Below are 14122 nucleotides of genomic sequence, written 5' to 3' on the forward strand. Positions count from 1 at the left end.
CAAGCAGTTGTTTCTAATGAAAGCAGCTGGAAAGGTAAGTAGTTTAACGGATTATTTAACAGGGATTCTGCAGCCCACAGAAAGTCACCATGGGTCACCGGCACCTTTTTCTTTTGAGTTAGGAGGTACCTAGATCACAGTGAGAACAACCGCTTACCTACTCATTGAAGAATGAGGGGGAAAAAATGGACTGAAATGAGAATTAAATTAGATAGAGAAAGAAAAATGGATAGGAAAGAAACTACATTGAAGAAGGTGAAGTAAAAAGAGGATTAAAAAATAAGCATATTAATTGTTAAAGATCTTCCAGTGAGAAAGAAACTCCACCGTTTAAATACTTCCCTTTATGAATTGGAGTAGCTGGTTGTCATTGTAAAGATAGATGCATTGTTTAGCTTAATACAGTGAGTTTAATTGAACATCAACTCATATCCATTTCATGATTGCTCACAATTATGTTGAGTGGAAGCTGACCTCTTTTGATGGCTAATACTAGAACAAATCAAATTGTTCAGACACTGCAAAATGCTCGTGGACATATTGCATAAAATAATAGTTCAGCACAGACTAGAGGGCTGAAGGGCCTTTTTTTCATGTACGGTAATGTTCTATGGTTATAATAACAATAATCAGACATTATTTTTACCAGGAACCTCGAGTGTTGTGTTGATCAGATCCTCAGAGGCCTAAATAATCATGGTTGCACAATGAAGCCCTCTGATTAAAATCAACGCAAGCCATTTTTTACTCAGTGATAGGCCAGCAGGAGCAGATGGCAGTCCAAGGGAAGGGTTGTTTTCATTGTGTGGTAGGTCAGCACATTTTAATGCAAGATCTTACTTAAATTTTGTCGAGTTCCCATTAAATGCAGAAAATTTTGGTTGAAGGACCTATGCTCCTCCCCCTGCCCCTTCCCCACCATTTTATTCAGGTGCCTACCTGCTTTTTGCTCGTACCTTGTCTCAAGACTCAGGCCCGAAACGTTGGTTATGTATCTTTATCTTAGCTACTTAAAGAACAGTATGCAACTTGCTGAGTTTCTCCTGCACTTTGGTATATTAAATTAAATTAGAGCAAGCAATAATTTCTTCCAAGACACAATACCACTCTATTCAACTTGGTACTCTTCTTCGAATGTTTAACAGTATTTTATGTTGCAATTCGATTGGCTTATTCCTAAACAATTCTTTGAAGTGTATTCACAGTTGGCAGTGTAAATCTGTGACCACAGAGGGTATGTTAGTCTCAGCATGTCCAGTTAATTCTCTTCACTTCACTAAAAATAGACGAGCTCGTGTACTACATGCAACTCTGGCCACCACATTATGGGGAGGATGTGATTGCTTGAGTGTGCTAAAGAGAATTGATGATGTTGCCAGAACTGGAGAATTTTAGTGGTAAAGAGAAATTAGATACTTTGGGATTATATTTTGTTGACATTGGATGTTGAGGGATTAGTTCATTGAGATATGCGAAGTTGTAAGATGCTGACATAGACTGGAGGGAAAGGAATTTCTCATGGCCAAAGGGTCACAACCAGGAAGCATAGATTTAAAATAATTGATAACAGTGTTACTTGGGTTGAGAGGATAACTCCCTGCAGGATGCTCATGTTCTGAAAGGGTTTTGGAGGCTGACGTCCTTTGAAAAGAATATTGATGTGCACTTGGAGTGTTCAAGCTACACTAGAAAGCAGAAAGGACAGCTTGGCTGAATAGCTTTTTCTTCGCCAGCTTGGATGTGATAAACCTTTATGGACCCTTTCTGTGCTGTGGAGTTGCTTCAATTCTGTCCGCGAAAAATATTGCAAGCAGTGATGTTCCGAATTCAAGTAATAGTTCTTCCAGCTTTTCTCCCATGAATTTGCACAGAGCAATAAGTCACAGGACTGAGCAGATGGAGTTGTTATGGATTCTGAGCACTATAAAGAACAGTGTATTCTCCGAAATCCTGCCAATATTGTGCATTGGTTCAGCTCATCTGAGTTCTTAATAAGCAATTCTCCAGACTCAATACATCAGAGGAGCCCTCAATATTTTTATGACTTCAATATGCTGAGTGCAAAATTTGGCTTCCAGCTAACTTTATTTTGCAACGCCTTCTGGAAATCATTGTTTGGATCATGGCTGCCCAGAAACCTGTGTCACTCTTTCAACCAAGTCCCCTTTTTCCCCCCCATAGAAACCTACAGATAACTAGCAGCATCCCAGTCATTAACAATAGAAGTCTGATAACCACGATGAGCTTATTGTCCTATTCATTGTACATGCAGATCAAAATTCTTGCTGCAGTAAGACAATAAATATAGAAGGTGGATACTAAAATTTTAGTTATCCTTGGGCGAAAAAGAAAGTGAACTTTTAAACATCGCAGATTCCTTTTGTGGTGATTAGTATTGCAAGTATTGCAAGTCATCATGCTTCTGTCTTGTCGACACCATCCATTTTGTTCCAAACTATTCAGAATTTCTCTTCAATTTGAGGCAAATGGTTTAACTGCCCTTTCCCAAATGCAATCATCACAGAGCAATAAAATGTAGCAAAGAACCTTAAATGTCCAGTTATTGGTTCAATGGAATCAACTCTTACTGGGGGCCAATAGCTCAGTGTCGAGGGGGGGGGGGGGGGTTAATCTAATTAAAACAGCCAATGGCCCAAGGCCATGGACAGGCAGGCTGGAGAGTGCAGTTCAAGTAATTTACATGTGGCCAACAGCAAGGTGCGCACTAATGGGTGGGGCGGAACCAAACCTTGATTGGCAGCTGGTGTATCCTCTGACTCAGTAGGGGGCAGTGCTGTCACATGACAGCCACATCTTTCCACAATACAGTGCAGAGAATTTCAGAGAATCAACTTGATTGCTTCAACACAGAAAACTGCAAACAGCAATGTAATATTTATTTATATTATGTTGATTGGAAGATAAGTATGTGCTTGAAAAATTTCGATAGCTACCTTACGTTAGTGCCATGGAGTCTCTTGTAAGAAAACTGGCCTTGGTTTTAGCAGCTTGTTCAGCAGTGTAACTCTTTCTCAATACAATACTGGAGTGTTGGCCTAGACCAGTGATTTTTCAACCTTTTTTCCCCAACTCGTATCACCTTAAAGTGATCCCTTACTAACTACAGAGCACCTATGGCATAGGATGTTCTCACAAAAATTAGGACAATCCAGTCCAGCAAGTGATTTCAAGATATTAGCCAAGTGATGAAAGCGGCAACTACTTATCGATAACCTATTTAACGAAGACCGGGTTGGGTGCCTTTGGGAACACAAGTTTTTATTTTAGCTACACTGTATTGGAGAAGATTGTGGCTGCCATGTGACAGCACTGTCCCCTACCTAGTCAGAGGACACACCAGCTGCCAATCAAGATTTGGTTCCGCCCCACCCATTAGTGCACACCTTGCTTTTGGCCACATGTAAATTACTTGAACTGTCCTCTCCAGCCTGCTTGTACTTGGCCTTGGGCCATTGGCTGTTGTAATTAGATTAACCCCCCCCCCCCCAAAACTGAGCTATTGGCCCCCCAGTAAATGACGTGGCTTGTCCCTCCAGTACTATAAAGGTGCCATGTGCTCTTTGTTCTCTCTCTTTGCCAGCTTGGGGGCACCCTGCTTCACTCTAGACCTAGTAATGTGGAAGGGTGCTGGAGAAACTGTTGCTAATATGTGCACTGTTAAAAGGGTTGGGAGTGTTTAATTAGTGTCCCTTGTAGCATGGAGCCGTGCCTGCACTGAGTCGAGGGGTGATGGGGCATCAGAGTGATTTTTCCCTGATCATTGTATGTGTGTGTAGGTTTGCCTAGCATATCGACCCTGTTGTCCCATTTCCAAACGAACCCAAACAACGTGCACCCAGCCACTCCACCTCTCATCCCCTTATCCCATTATCTCCCACTGTCTCCAGTACCATTCATCCTCTCTACCATTGGTCACATTTATTGTCTCTCTGCCACCTTCAATACTACCCTGTTCAGTGTCGTGGTTAATTTGATAAAGGTACATATAAACATAAACAAAACATAATTTTCTACACATTGAGCCTCAGTACTACTCAATGCAATACTCCTGTTACCTGGAATTCAAGCAACTGACAGCCTCAAGCAACTTTTTTTAAAAATTCCAGAAAATCAATATGTTAAAAAAAACTGGTTTAAAATTGATGTGCCTTGCTGCTAGTTCGCCAATCATGCAACACACAATCTCTAGCAACCAGAAAATTCACCCATCTGGCATCTACCAATCCCCATAGGTAGGTGCCAGATATGAGGAGTTCTACTGTACTCTTTTTTTTAAACGAAAAGAATTGAAAATTACGCCTAACATTCAATTTAATAATTCAGTTTACAACTTCTTAGTTGTGCATTGGGAGAGTTATGTCAATTAGCACTGATGCAACGGTGACTTTAATGAACAATGAGGAATTGGCAGACATTTTAAGAGAGCTCCACGGGCCGACATAGCAAACAGCCTTTGAACTCAATGATTGGGTAAACAACATGCAAGATGAGACAACCGCTCCCATAGGCTGCAGGAATGGCAGCTGAATTGACCAAACACCGCCAGTGGATCAAAGGGGGTCTAATCTGGGCCTGCGCGTCTGGGACAGCCAATTATCAGCTGGCCTCGATCAAGCCACGCCCTGACCACATCCTGCAGCTCTGCAAGCCACCTATTTGTAATCGGCATCGCGAGAGATATAAACTCTGATGAGAATTCTTGGGGTAGATGGCTGCCTATAAAAGGAAGAGCTGCAGCCCAATGAAGCTAGTGTCGATTACACTCCCTTGGTGTGCGTTTCTTCTTTCAACTTCAAGCTATAACTGTAGCAACCCGGCTACAAGACAAGTGGATCTAAAAATAATTCAGAAGGCAAATCAAGTGGTTTTAACAAGTTGGTTTCAAAATCGCAATGGAGCAAACAGTGAGATTTAAAAAAAACAGATACGGATCAGCGCGGAACTGTTGAGATACAGATAAACAATGATGGAATGGGTGATGTGGATAGAAAGGCTTACTTTTTTTTTCCATTTAATGGGAAATAATGTTGCAAAGGCAGGAAACATTATTATTTCAACAATATCTGAAACCTAACACAGGATTTCAGTTTTCCCTCCTTCATGTCCATTCCAATCACTTCATAAAATATAGACTTGTATGCAAATATGTGCTGGATCTTGGCAGTGCTATCCAGGATCAGGATATCAAGCTCTTGTCCAATGTTGCTGCTATGTTTTTAAGAGAAAGTCGGCAGAAAACTGCAGACTAAAAGATAAAGGAATTTTTATTCATCGTTTTGTGTTCCATTTGTGTGTCTCCCAACTGTAATGCGTTCACGTTATTCTCCAAACTAAATAACTGAGAATTTATGATAAAGGTATTCCAGGTGTGCCGTGCACACCATCCTATTAAGGTCGAAAGATGAAAGATTTTTTTTTTAAAAACTACAGATGCTGGAAATCTGAAACAAAAGCAATGAGCTACAAATATTTTGATGAGGAGACATCTTTGGAACATCGGAGAGAGTCGACTTTTCATGTCAAAGAATTGTGGAAAAGGAAATAAGTGAATGTGCTGAAAAGATGGGGAGGGATGGATAGGTCAAAGGCGATTGGATGAAGAAGCTAAGAGAATCCAGATAAACTTTGCAGGTCTCACAAATTTGTGGAGACATAATGCATGAGATGCTCCAATAAAAGCTTGCAAACGTACCATCGCAAAATACTTGTTGAACTTCTTTTTACACTTTTATTTTCTTTCCACTTTTCACTTGAGTATCCTGCTTGTAGCATTTTCATACATGAAACTTGGTGCTGTACAAGAAAACCTATGCTCCTCTATTTTGTCTCATTGACATGCTAAAATATCTGCCCCAATTATCCAGGGAAATAGAGCTAATTCTTAATTTGGAGGCATATTGAATTGTGCTAACTTAATGATCCTTTTGTGTGATTAAATCTGTACATGCTTTGAATATCTTTAAACAGTGAATATGTTGAATAAAATGTAATTTAAATGGATTTATAAATTGGAGCTCAAGTGCCATTGTGGCAGAAAAGTTGCATAAAATGTTTCACTATAAACAAATCTTCAAGTATTTGAGGGTTTTTTTTTAAGAATGTGATATTCACACTGTTTATGTATGTGGTTCCACTAAACTGCTTCATTTTTTTCTTTAAATTTAATATTTTTTGTGTCTTGTTGAAGATTGATAAATACCAGTTTATTCGAGAAATGCTTATGGGAGCTGGGAATACCATTGACTCGACCGAACCACATCCAGGATATTAAAGTTCAGGTCAGTCTCATGTGTTTCAGGTAAGATCCTTGAAATTCTAGATAAGGATATCTCTTATGAGTTTATACTCCTGACATCTCTTCATTTAAAGCCACTGAGGCAATATTCCAAGGGACAGACTCCATATCTCAGCATATTTCAACAACCCTTGCCATTACTGTTCACTGCAATAGTCTGCCTTCTAACTTTTGCCTTTCTGTGGCTTGTAAAGTTCCACCAAGTAAACATTTAATTTTCTCAGTTTTGGTCAGTCAGAAAACTGGCGTTTTTCAGAGATGATAAGTTCTCAAATACTCTGCAACTTCTGCTTGTGTTTTGAAGCAACAACACTTCTGCAACCAACTCTGATCATTTCCTTTGAATTCCTGCTTAGTGATATCTGTTTCACCCTGTAATGTAATTCAGGATTTATGTTAAAATGCAACAGTGAAACTTGTGCTACCTTGATATTATTAAGTTAACTTCGTGCATTTGAAATGATCTTTTCAACTTGCCATTGGTACAAATGTGTATCAACGTGGAACATCTGGTGCACACAGAAAAATGCCAAGATAAAGTTTGTTCAAGTTCATTACCATTTGCTTGTACAAGTCCAACCTGACGAAACTGTGTTCTCTGGTCCTCGGTGCAAAACATGCAAGTGCACAATGAGACATAACACGTATCCAGACAAGCGATACATATGCACTACATGTTTACATAAATAAAAAAATAAATAGATACTATTTCACATATGATAGTGTTATAGAGTTCTGTGTTGTGTATTGACCTGTGTGTTGTGTGGTTTTATGTTAAAAAATGACAGTTTGCCTTTGAGAGCCAAGGTGAAGGTGGACTGCTGAGAGTGAGAGAGAGAGAGAGAGTGGGATTCAGACTAGCATGTGCAGAAGATGATCTAGAAATTTCTGGAAGACAAACCACCACTGGGTGTGGCTGTGGAGTGGAAGGAGACCCCAGCAGAGTCATTGTCTAGGAGGCAGTTTGGAATGTTGGGCATTTTAAAAGGGAGGAACATTCTGAAGGCAGCCAGAAGGATCCGGACCAAGCCATTGTTCTTCTCTCTGCAAACAACACAAGAAGACAACTTTGAATTTTGTGCCCTCTCTCTCTCAAAGATCTTTTGCTTCAGTTTACCAAACAAACTGAATTTTGTTTATGATCTTTGCTTCAGTTGAGATCGAAGTTTTGTGAGTCTTGTGTGTTTCGTTGTGTTTGTTTTGTGTCTCAGTTTTTTTCTGTGGGCTGGTTGGAAATATAACTTAGACTTTGATTACATATGTTATATTTTGGCTGGGGAATTTATTAGTTTTACACTGTTTTAGAAATTCGCATATTAACTAGTGGGCATTGTTATAAAAGGGGGGATTTTGAATTAAAGTTTGAAGGTGAATTTTTGTTAATTGTTCATCTTTCCCCCTGTGTGATATGCCTTCTTTGTGGTTGCTGGTTTGATCTTGTACAATAGAGTTTTGGAGGGTTAGTACGATCTGTTCATTCCGTGGTTCAGCAGTCTTACAATCCATGGGAAAAGCTGTTCCTCAGCCTGGTGGTTCTGGCTCTGATACTTCTGTATCTCTTTCCTGATGGGAGTAGCTGGAAGATGCTGCTTGCAGGGTGATGGTCATCCTCAACGGTTTTGCATGCCTTCTTCAGACTACTATCCCGGTAGATCATGTCCCAGTGATCCGCTCTGTCGCTCTTCTGGTCCTGTGATGCACTTCATAAAGAGTGGATGTTGTATAAGACTTATACAAAATCAAAAATGCCCCTTCCAGAAGTCTAGGTGGATGAGGTGGAGCTGGGATTGGAAATTGGAGCCTTTTGGTCGCAAGCATGGAAGATCTGACACTTGAGGGATTGAGGAGGAGGTGCACTGTGAGGATTAAGCAATGAGGGTGATTGATGCTGTGATGGAGGCGGTTTACCGCAGGGTGTAAAGTAAAAAGGGGCAGAGCTAGTGTGGAACCAACAGAGTGCTATACTGTAAAGACCAGGTTTTCTCAGGAATGGGCTCCCAGTCTGGGAGTTGGTGGGGGGGTTTGTGGGGGATGGTGGTGCAAGGGAATTTATTGTCATTCCTTGGTGTGAAACATTTGGGCCACAAACATGATTACGCAGAAGTGAAAAGTCAAATAACCATGAGTGTATCATCCCAAAATATTTAAATATTTTTTTTAAATTATGTCTTTGTGTACATAAGTGATTATTATGTGCTGTGTATGTGTGTACACCATGGTTTGGAGAAATGGAGAAGGCTGCCAGATGATAAATGAACTTGAACATGGAATGATTTTTGATCATGCAGTGTTGACAGAAATGATGTGTGCAAATCCAGAGTTAGAACTTAAACTAACTGAACTGAACAAGATTTTTGGTCCAACTTTGGCTTTATTTTGCAATTATGAGCAGAGAATGCAAATTGAAAATTGGATGTTTTCCAAACAATTTCTAACCATTTGGATTAATTCCCAAATCTGAAAACTCCCCTTGTGATTTGATCAAAATGGTCAAATGAACATCATTCTGAACTTGTCTTTGCATGAGTAACGAATGTTCTTTAACAACGTTTCTAATCCCTGAATGCCTTGGCCTAAGGATGTGGTCTCCAATCACTCAGATTTGTTTGGTGTATGTAATTATTATCTTTTCTGTGCAGGTATTAAGCTATCTTCAGTATATTTCCTCTATGTCTGGGCTGATCCATTCCAGTTTAATCTTGCACCCAGAGCTCATCAACCAAGATGATTTGTTGAAGCCTTTGTTGTCGAATATATTTGCAGTACTTTGTATACGCTGCAAAGACTATTTTGGTAATGTACTTTTATTCTTCCCCCTACAAATTGTTCAGATGAATGTTTTGCAGTTTCTTGAAAATACTTGCTAGATTACAGTTTGGAAAATCAATTTAGATACAACTGTGAGGAGGTAGCCTCGAAAATACATAGATTTAAAAAAGAACGCCGTTCCATCTAGTACCGTTATCATACAAAACTGTCTTTTTCAGCTTTATTCATCAACAGGTCCCTTTCTTATCTAGTCATTCCTTCTTCATTTGCATGGGGAAATGTTGCTATGTTTTGCTTACTTTTTAAAAAAAATATTTTTCACACTATGAACCATATTAACCAAAATACACACAAACATTTCCCTCTTGAATATACACAGTGTCATTTTCTCCCCTTTTTCCCCCCTCCCTTCCCTCCCTCCTTCCCACGCCCCTCCCCACCCACTAAAAGTTCAACATATACTATACATTAAACCCATTAAAACAATATCATCACACAATGAAAATATACAAAAAAATTGTGTCATCTACTTTTACACATTGGGTCAGTTCATTTCGTCTCCTTCTCATTCTGTCATTTTAGGGGGTGGAGGTCCGCGGTAGGCCCTCTCTGTTGTGTTCCATGTACAGTTCCCAAAGTTGTTCAAATAATGTGACTTTATTTTTTAAATTATATGTTATTTTTTCCAATGGAATACATTTATTCATTTCTAAGTATCATTGCTGTACTCTCAGGCTCTCTTCTGATTTCCAGGTTGACATTATACATATTTTTGCTACAGCTAAGGCTATCATAATAAATCATTTTTTGCCTCATCTAGTTTGAGGCCTAGTTCTTTACTTCTTATATTACTTAGAAGAAAGATCTCTGGATTTTTTGGTATGTTGCTTTTCGTGATTTTATTTAATACCTGCTTTCTGATGCAGAAATTGTGTGTTTTGAAGATGATTAATCATAGGAAACCAGTGTCAGAAAGTTGATATGGTTAAAGTGAGTAATTTTCTGACGTGTTCTAAAGAAAGCCAACAAGAGAGTGTATTGCACATCTTCTTCACACAGAAGATGGCAACAGAGGAAACAAAGAATAGAGATAGTGGTTTAGAGGACTTGGAGATGGTCATGCAGACCATAAAAAAGAAATCCTTGAAGAAATATGAGCACTGTACAGAAAAGGTTAAACCTGAACCATTTAAGATTTTAGCTTTTGATCAGTTCAGCAAAAAAATGTAATTGAATTCGTCCACAGCGGAAAAAATATTATTGTAATTTCAAGTGGTGTAAATTGGGCGGCATGGACTCGTGGACTGAAATGGCCTGTTATCTTGTTGTATGTTGAAATTTAAATTTAAAAATTCATTGGATTTTTGAAGACAGTTGTCTAATAATTCCATTGTACCATCAAGGTGCCCAAGACTTTGTCCTGTCAATACAGAGCTTTTGTTTGCATTTGTAATTGAGGTGGTTACAAGACTCATAGTGTTGGGGGGGTGGGGGGTGGTAGGGGTCAACAGAAATGCCACTTCTCATTTTCTCAGATACAAATCTGCTGTTTTCCCAAAGTCAAGTTCAGGAGTTTTTTTGAATCTTGCTGTGTAAAGTTGGGGAATAGTTGACAAGGAGGGGTAGCAGAATGGATCATGAAGTTTAGGCCGAATAATTTGGAGATCACGGAGTATTGGAAGTTGCCTCTTTGCTAGTGGATACCCTATAGTGTCCCTCCTCATTTTACAGGGTTCCTTAAATCTGAGGTTTGGAGACTGTTGTCTGAGATGGGGCCAAGGTGAGCAATATCTAATGATGCAATTCATTTTTTTTTCCTGCAGTGCCACAAAACAGAGCATTGTGTGCGATGTTACCAAATGCATTAGTGTGTAGAAATTGTGCTAGTCGTGAAGGTGACTGACAACAAAATAGGCCAGATCAATTTTTCAAAATGGTGCTGAGCACTCGGAATGGGTCTGACCAATTTTCAGTTATATAATGCAGTGAAATCCCTGGTATCCTAACATAACAATAACAATTTTACAGCACGGAAACAGGCCATTAGGCCCTTCTAGTCCACACCGAACCAAACACCCCTCTCTAGTCCCACCTCCCTGCACAATGCCCATAACCCTCCATCTTCTTCTCATCCATATACCTGTCCAACCTATTCTTAAATAATACAGTTGACTCCGCCGCCACTATTTCTCCCGGAAGCTCATTCCACACGTCTACCACTCTCTGAGTAAAGAAGTTCCCCCTCATGTTACCTCTAAACCTCTGCCCCTTAATTCTTAACTCATGTCCTCTTGTTTTAATTTTTCCTCCTCTTAACGGAAATAGTCTATCCACATCCACTCTGTCTATCCCTTTCATAATCTTAAATACTTCTATCAAATCCCCTCTCAACCTTCTACGCTCCAAAGAATAAAGACCTAATCTGTCCAATCTCTCCCTATACTCTAGATGCTTAAACCCAGGTAACATTCTGGTCAACCTTCTCTGCACTCTCTCCACTCTGTTTATATCCTTCCTATAATTAGGCGACCAGAACTGCACACAGAACTCCAAATTAGGCCGCACCAACGTCTTATACAGTCTCAACATCACCTCCCAACTCCTATATTCCATGCAATGATTGATAAAGGCCAGCATACTAAAAGCCTTCTTCACCACCCTATTCACGTGAGTTTCTGAAATCAAGGAACTGGCAACCCAACCAACCGGCCAAAAAATTGAGGAAATAAATAAATAGATTTAAAGCAAATTAAAAAAAATAAATACAAGTTTAAAATTGTAAAAGTAAATGTTCTCCGAAGCAACACACAACCTCTTATTGAAGATGGGAACAAATGTTCAGCCAGTGAGGCGCCCCGGTAATGTCCTGCCCACAGCAGCTGTTCGAACGAAGTTTCAATAAAGTTGTGTGAATAAAATGGCGGCACCCAGGATGAAGTTCCAACCAAAGCTTCTCGCCGCTGAGGCGACTTCCAAAGCGTCTCCCTATCCCTGCCTGCAAAGAGTCTTTATCTTTCTTAGTATTATTTGTATTAGTAAAGCTTTATCTGTAAACTTGGGGGAATGACACGGTATGATTATTGCAGTAGTTAGTGCAACACTGTTGCAGTGCCAATGACTAGGGTTCGAATTTCAATTTTGTGAGTTATCGGCATTACCTGATTAAAGTGAACTTTACATAATTAAGGTCTCTTATATTGATTTCATTTCACTTTACAATTCTGCACTTTCTTTTGTCTTTTAAACTGGATATTCTTAATGCAGATGTATTAGTTAGGCATTAGAAGAATGTGTTTCAGTTAACCAAAAAATTTGCATATCTGGCATCTGTGTTCCCTGTTGGTGACAAACTGGGTAGTTTACTGTAGTTAAGTAACTGCTCCACAGTTATATTTCCAGGCAGACCCATGATAAAACTGTAAAAGGCAAGCTTTCCTCAATCAGACAACAGAACAGAACAGCACTGATGTTTATAGGTAGACTCCTGAATTAGATAGCATGGGAATGTGAAGTTCTTGCAATTTGAACAGTAGGACCACATAATTTTTCTTTTTCTGGTCAAAGGCCGAGCAGCTCTCTTGTCAACTGGACAGCCTGATGTGCAAACTATTTATTCCTCAACGGCAAATATTTTTGTGCTTTAGTTCCTGAATGATGAAAAATTAACCTGCTGGTCTCTCATAATGAAGCTGCAAATGATTGTGGCCATTATATCAAGTGTAATTTCTACCTTTCAAATTAGTGTTCATTTTTAAATTCTGAAGATAGCAATACTCTCGCCCGTCGTACTTCCTGTCTCTGACACAACCTCAAATGATCGGCTTGTCTTCCAAGTATGAACATCTGCTGCCATAATTCCAGTTTTGTTATGAATTATCAATACCTGATCTTGATGCACTTTGAACAATAGATTTTATGCATGCACACAGACACACACACGCGTGCACGCACTCTAACTGTTGTTGCATTGACCAACCTGTTTACCTGCACGTGAAATATCTTGGTGTTTTACAATGAAACAGCTGTCAAGGACATTTTTTTTCTCTCCTCTGCAAGTTTAAATTCCACGGTGCACAGGATAAATGCACTAAGATTGATTTTAGTCTTGACTCAGTAATCCCAGTCAACTTGCCAGGTAGTTATCCGCTTTCACTCAGAATGACAAACACTGATAACAAAATAGACCTGGGTCTTGAGCACTGAGAAACTGCTAATGTTGAAAACCAGAAGTAAACGATATAAGAACATGCTAAATAGCTTGACTCGCATAGAATTGTACAGGTACAGCAAAAAGGGGCCTTCATCCACACCAACCTTGTGGCTATCAGTGCTATATTTGCCCTCATGAGGCTTATGTCCCTCTACTCCCCTTGTGGAATACTGGAACAGTTTCAAAGGGACCTTATTATCCACATGCTAGTTATAAAAGGGAAGATTGTGTTAAATAATTTCATTGAATTTTTCAAGAGGCAAGGAGAGAACTATATTGTCACTCATAGTGCATGCACGCATAAAATGCACATAAAATCATAAATAGTGTAAAAATATTTTCAGATAACATGCACACGCATCTACCGTGCAGTATTCTAAATTCTGATTGACAAAAGCAATTTGCATTTAAATGGGATATGAGACAATACACATTCCAGTATCTGCCGCAGTTAATCTCCCACAACACCCAATCAACTTCTCCCAGAGGTGTCAATCGCCCATTATATAGATAATATATCCTGCTGCAACACATTAACAAGCTTTGGAAAGGAATTAATTAAATAGATCAAAGACAAGTCAGAGTTGAGCAGGATTTTTAATTCTATCTCAACTTTGAGGCACTTGATATGTAAACCTCCCTCAGGGAAGAGTCTGGGCAATTAACATTAATAAGGTGCAAGTGCCCTAGCCAGAATGTCCTGTTTATAGAAATACCATGGCATTCAGTACAAAGAGATATTCCCGCTATAAATTGTGTGTGTTCTTTCATTGCCTCTATTGCATTTTCATGCTGGCCATAACATTCTCACGCTCACTATAAATTGC

General features: G+C 39.3%; 1 protein-coding gene across 5 annotated transcripts in view; it reads left to right on the forward strand.

The window, feature by feature from the left end:
* The window catches only part of rttn (rotatin), a 397420-nt gene that overhangs the window by 196401 nt on the left and 186897 nt on the right, over positions 1-14122 (forward strand). For all 5 annotated transcript variants that reach the window (XR_011352026.1, XR_011352027.1, XM_069920391.1 and 2 more), the window contains exons 37-38: positions 6209-6299; positions 8956-9109. Coding sequence is in view for 3 of the 5 variants with exons in the window: in XM_069920391.1 (XP_069776492.1) it covers positions 6209-6299; positions 8956-9109 (245 nt within the window). In the remaining 2 variants the exon portion in view is untranslated. The remainder of the gene's footprint in view (positions 1-6208; positions 6300-8955; positions 9110-14122) is intronic.

The sequence above is a fragment of the Narcine bancroftii genome, chromosome 2 (assembly GCF_036971445.1).
Source record: "Narcine bancroftii isolate sNarBan1 chromosome 2, sNarBan1.hap1, whole genome shotgun sequence".
Classification (NCBI taxonomy): Eukaryota; Metazoa; Chordata; class Chondrichthyes; order Torpediniformes; family Narcinidae; genus Narcine; species Narcine bancroftii.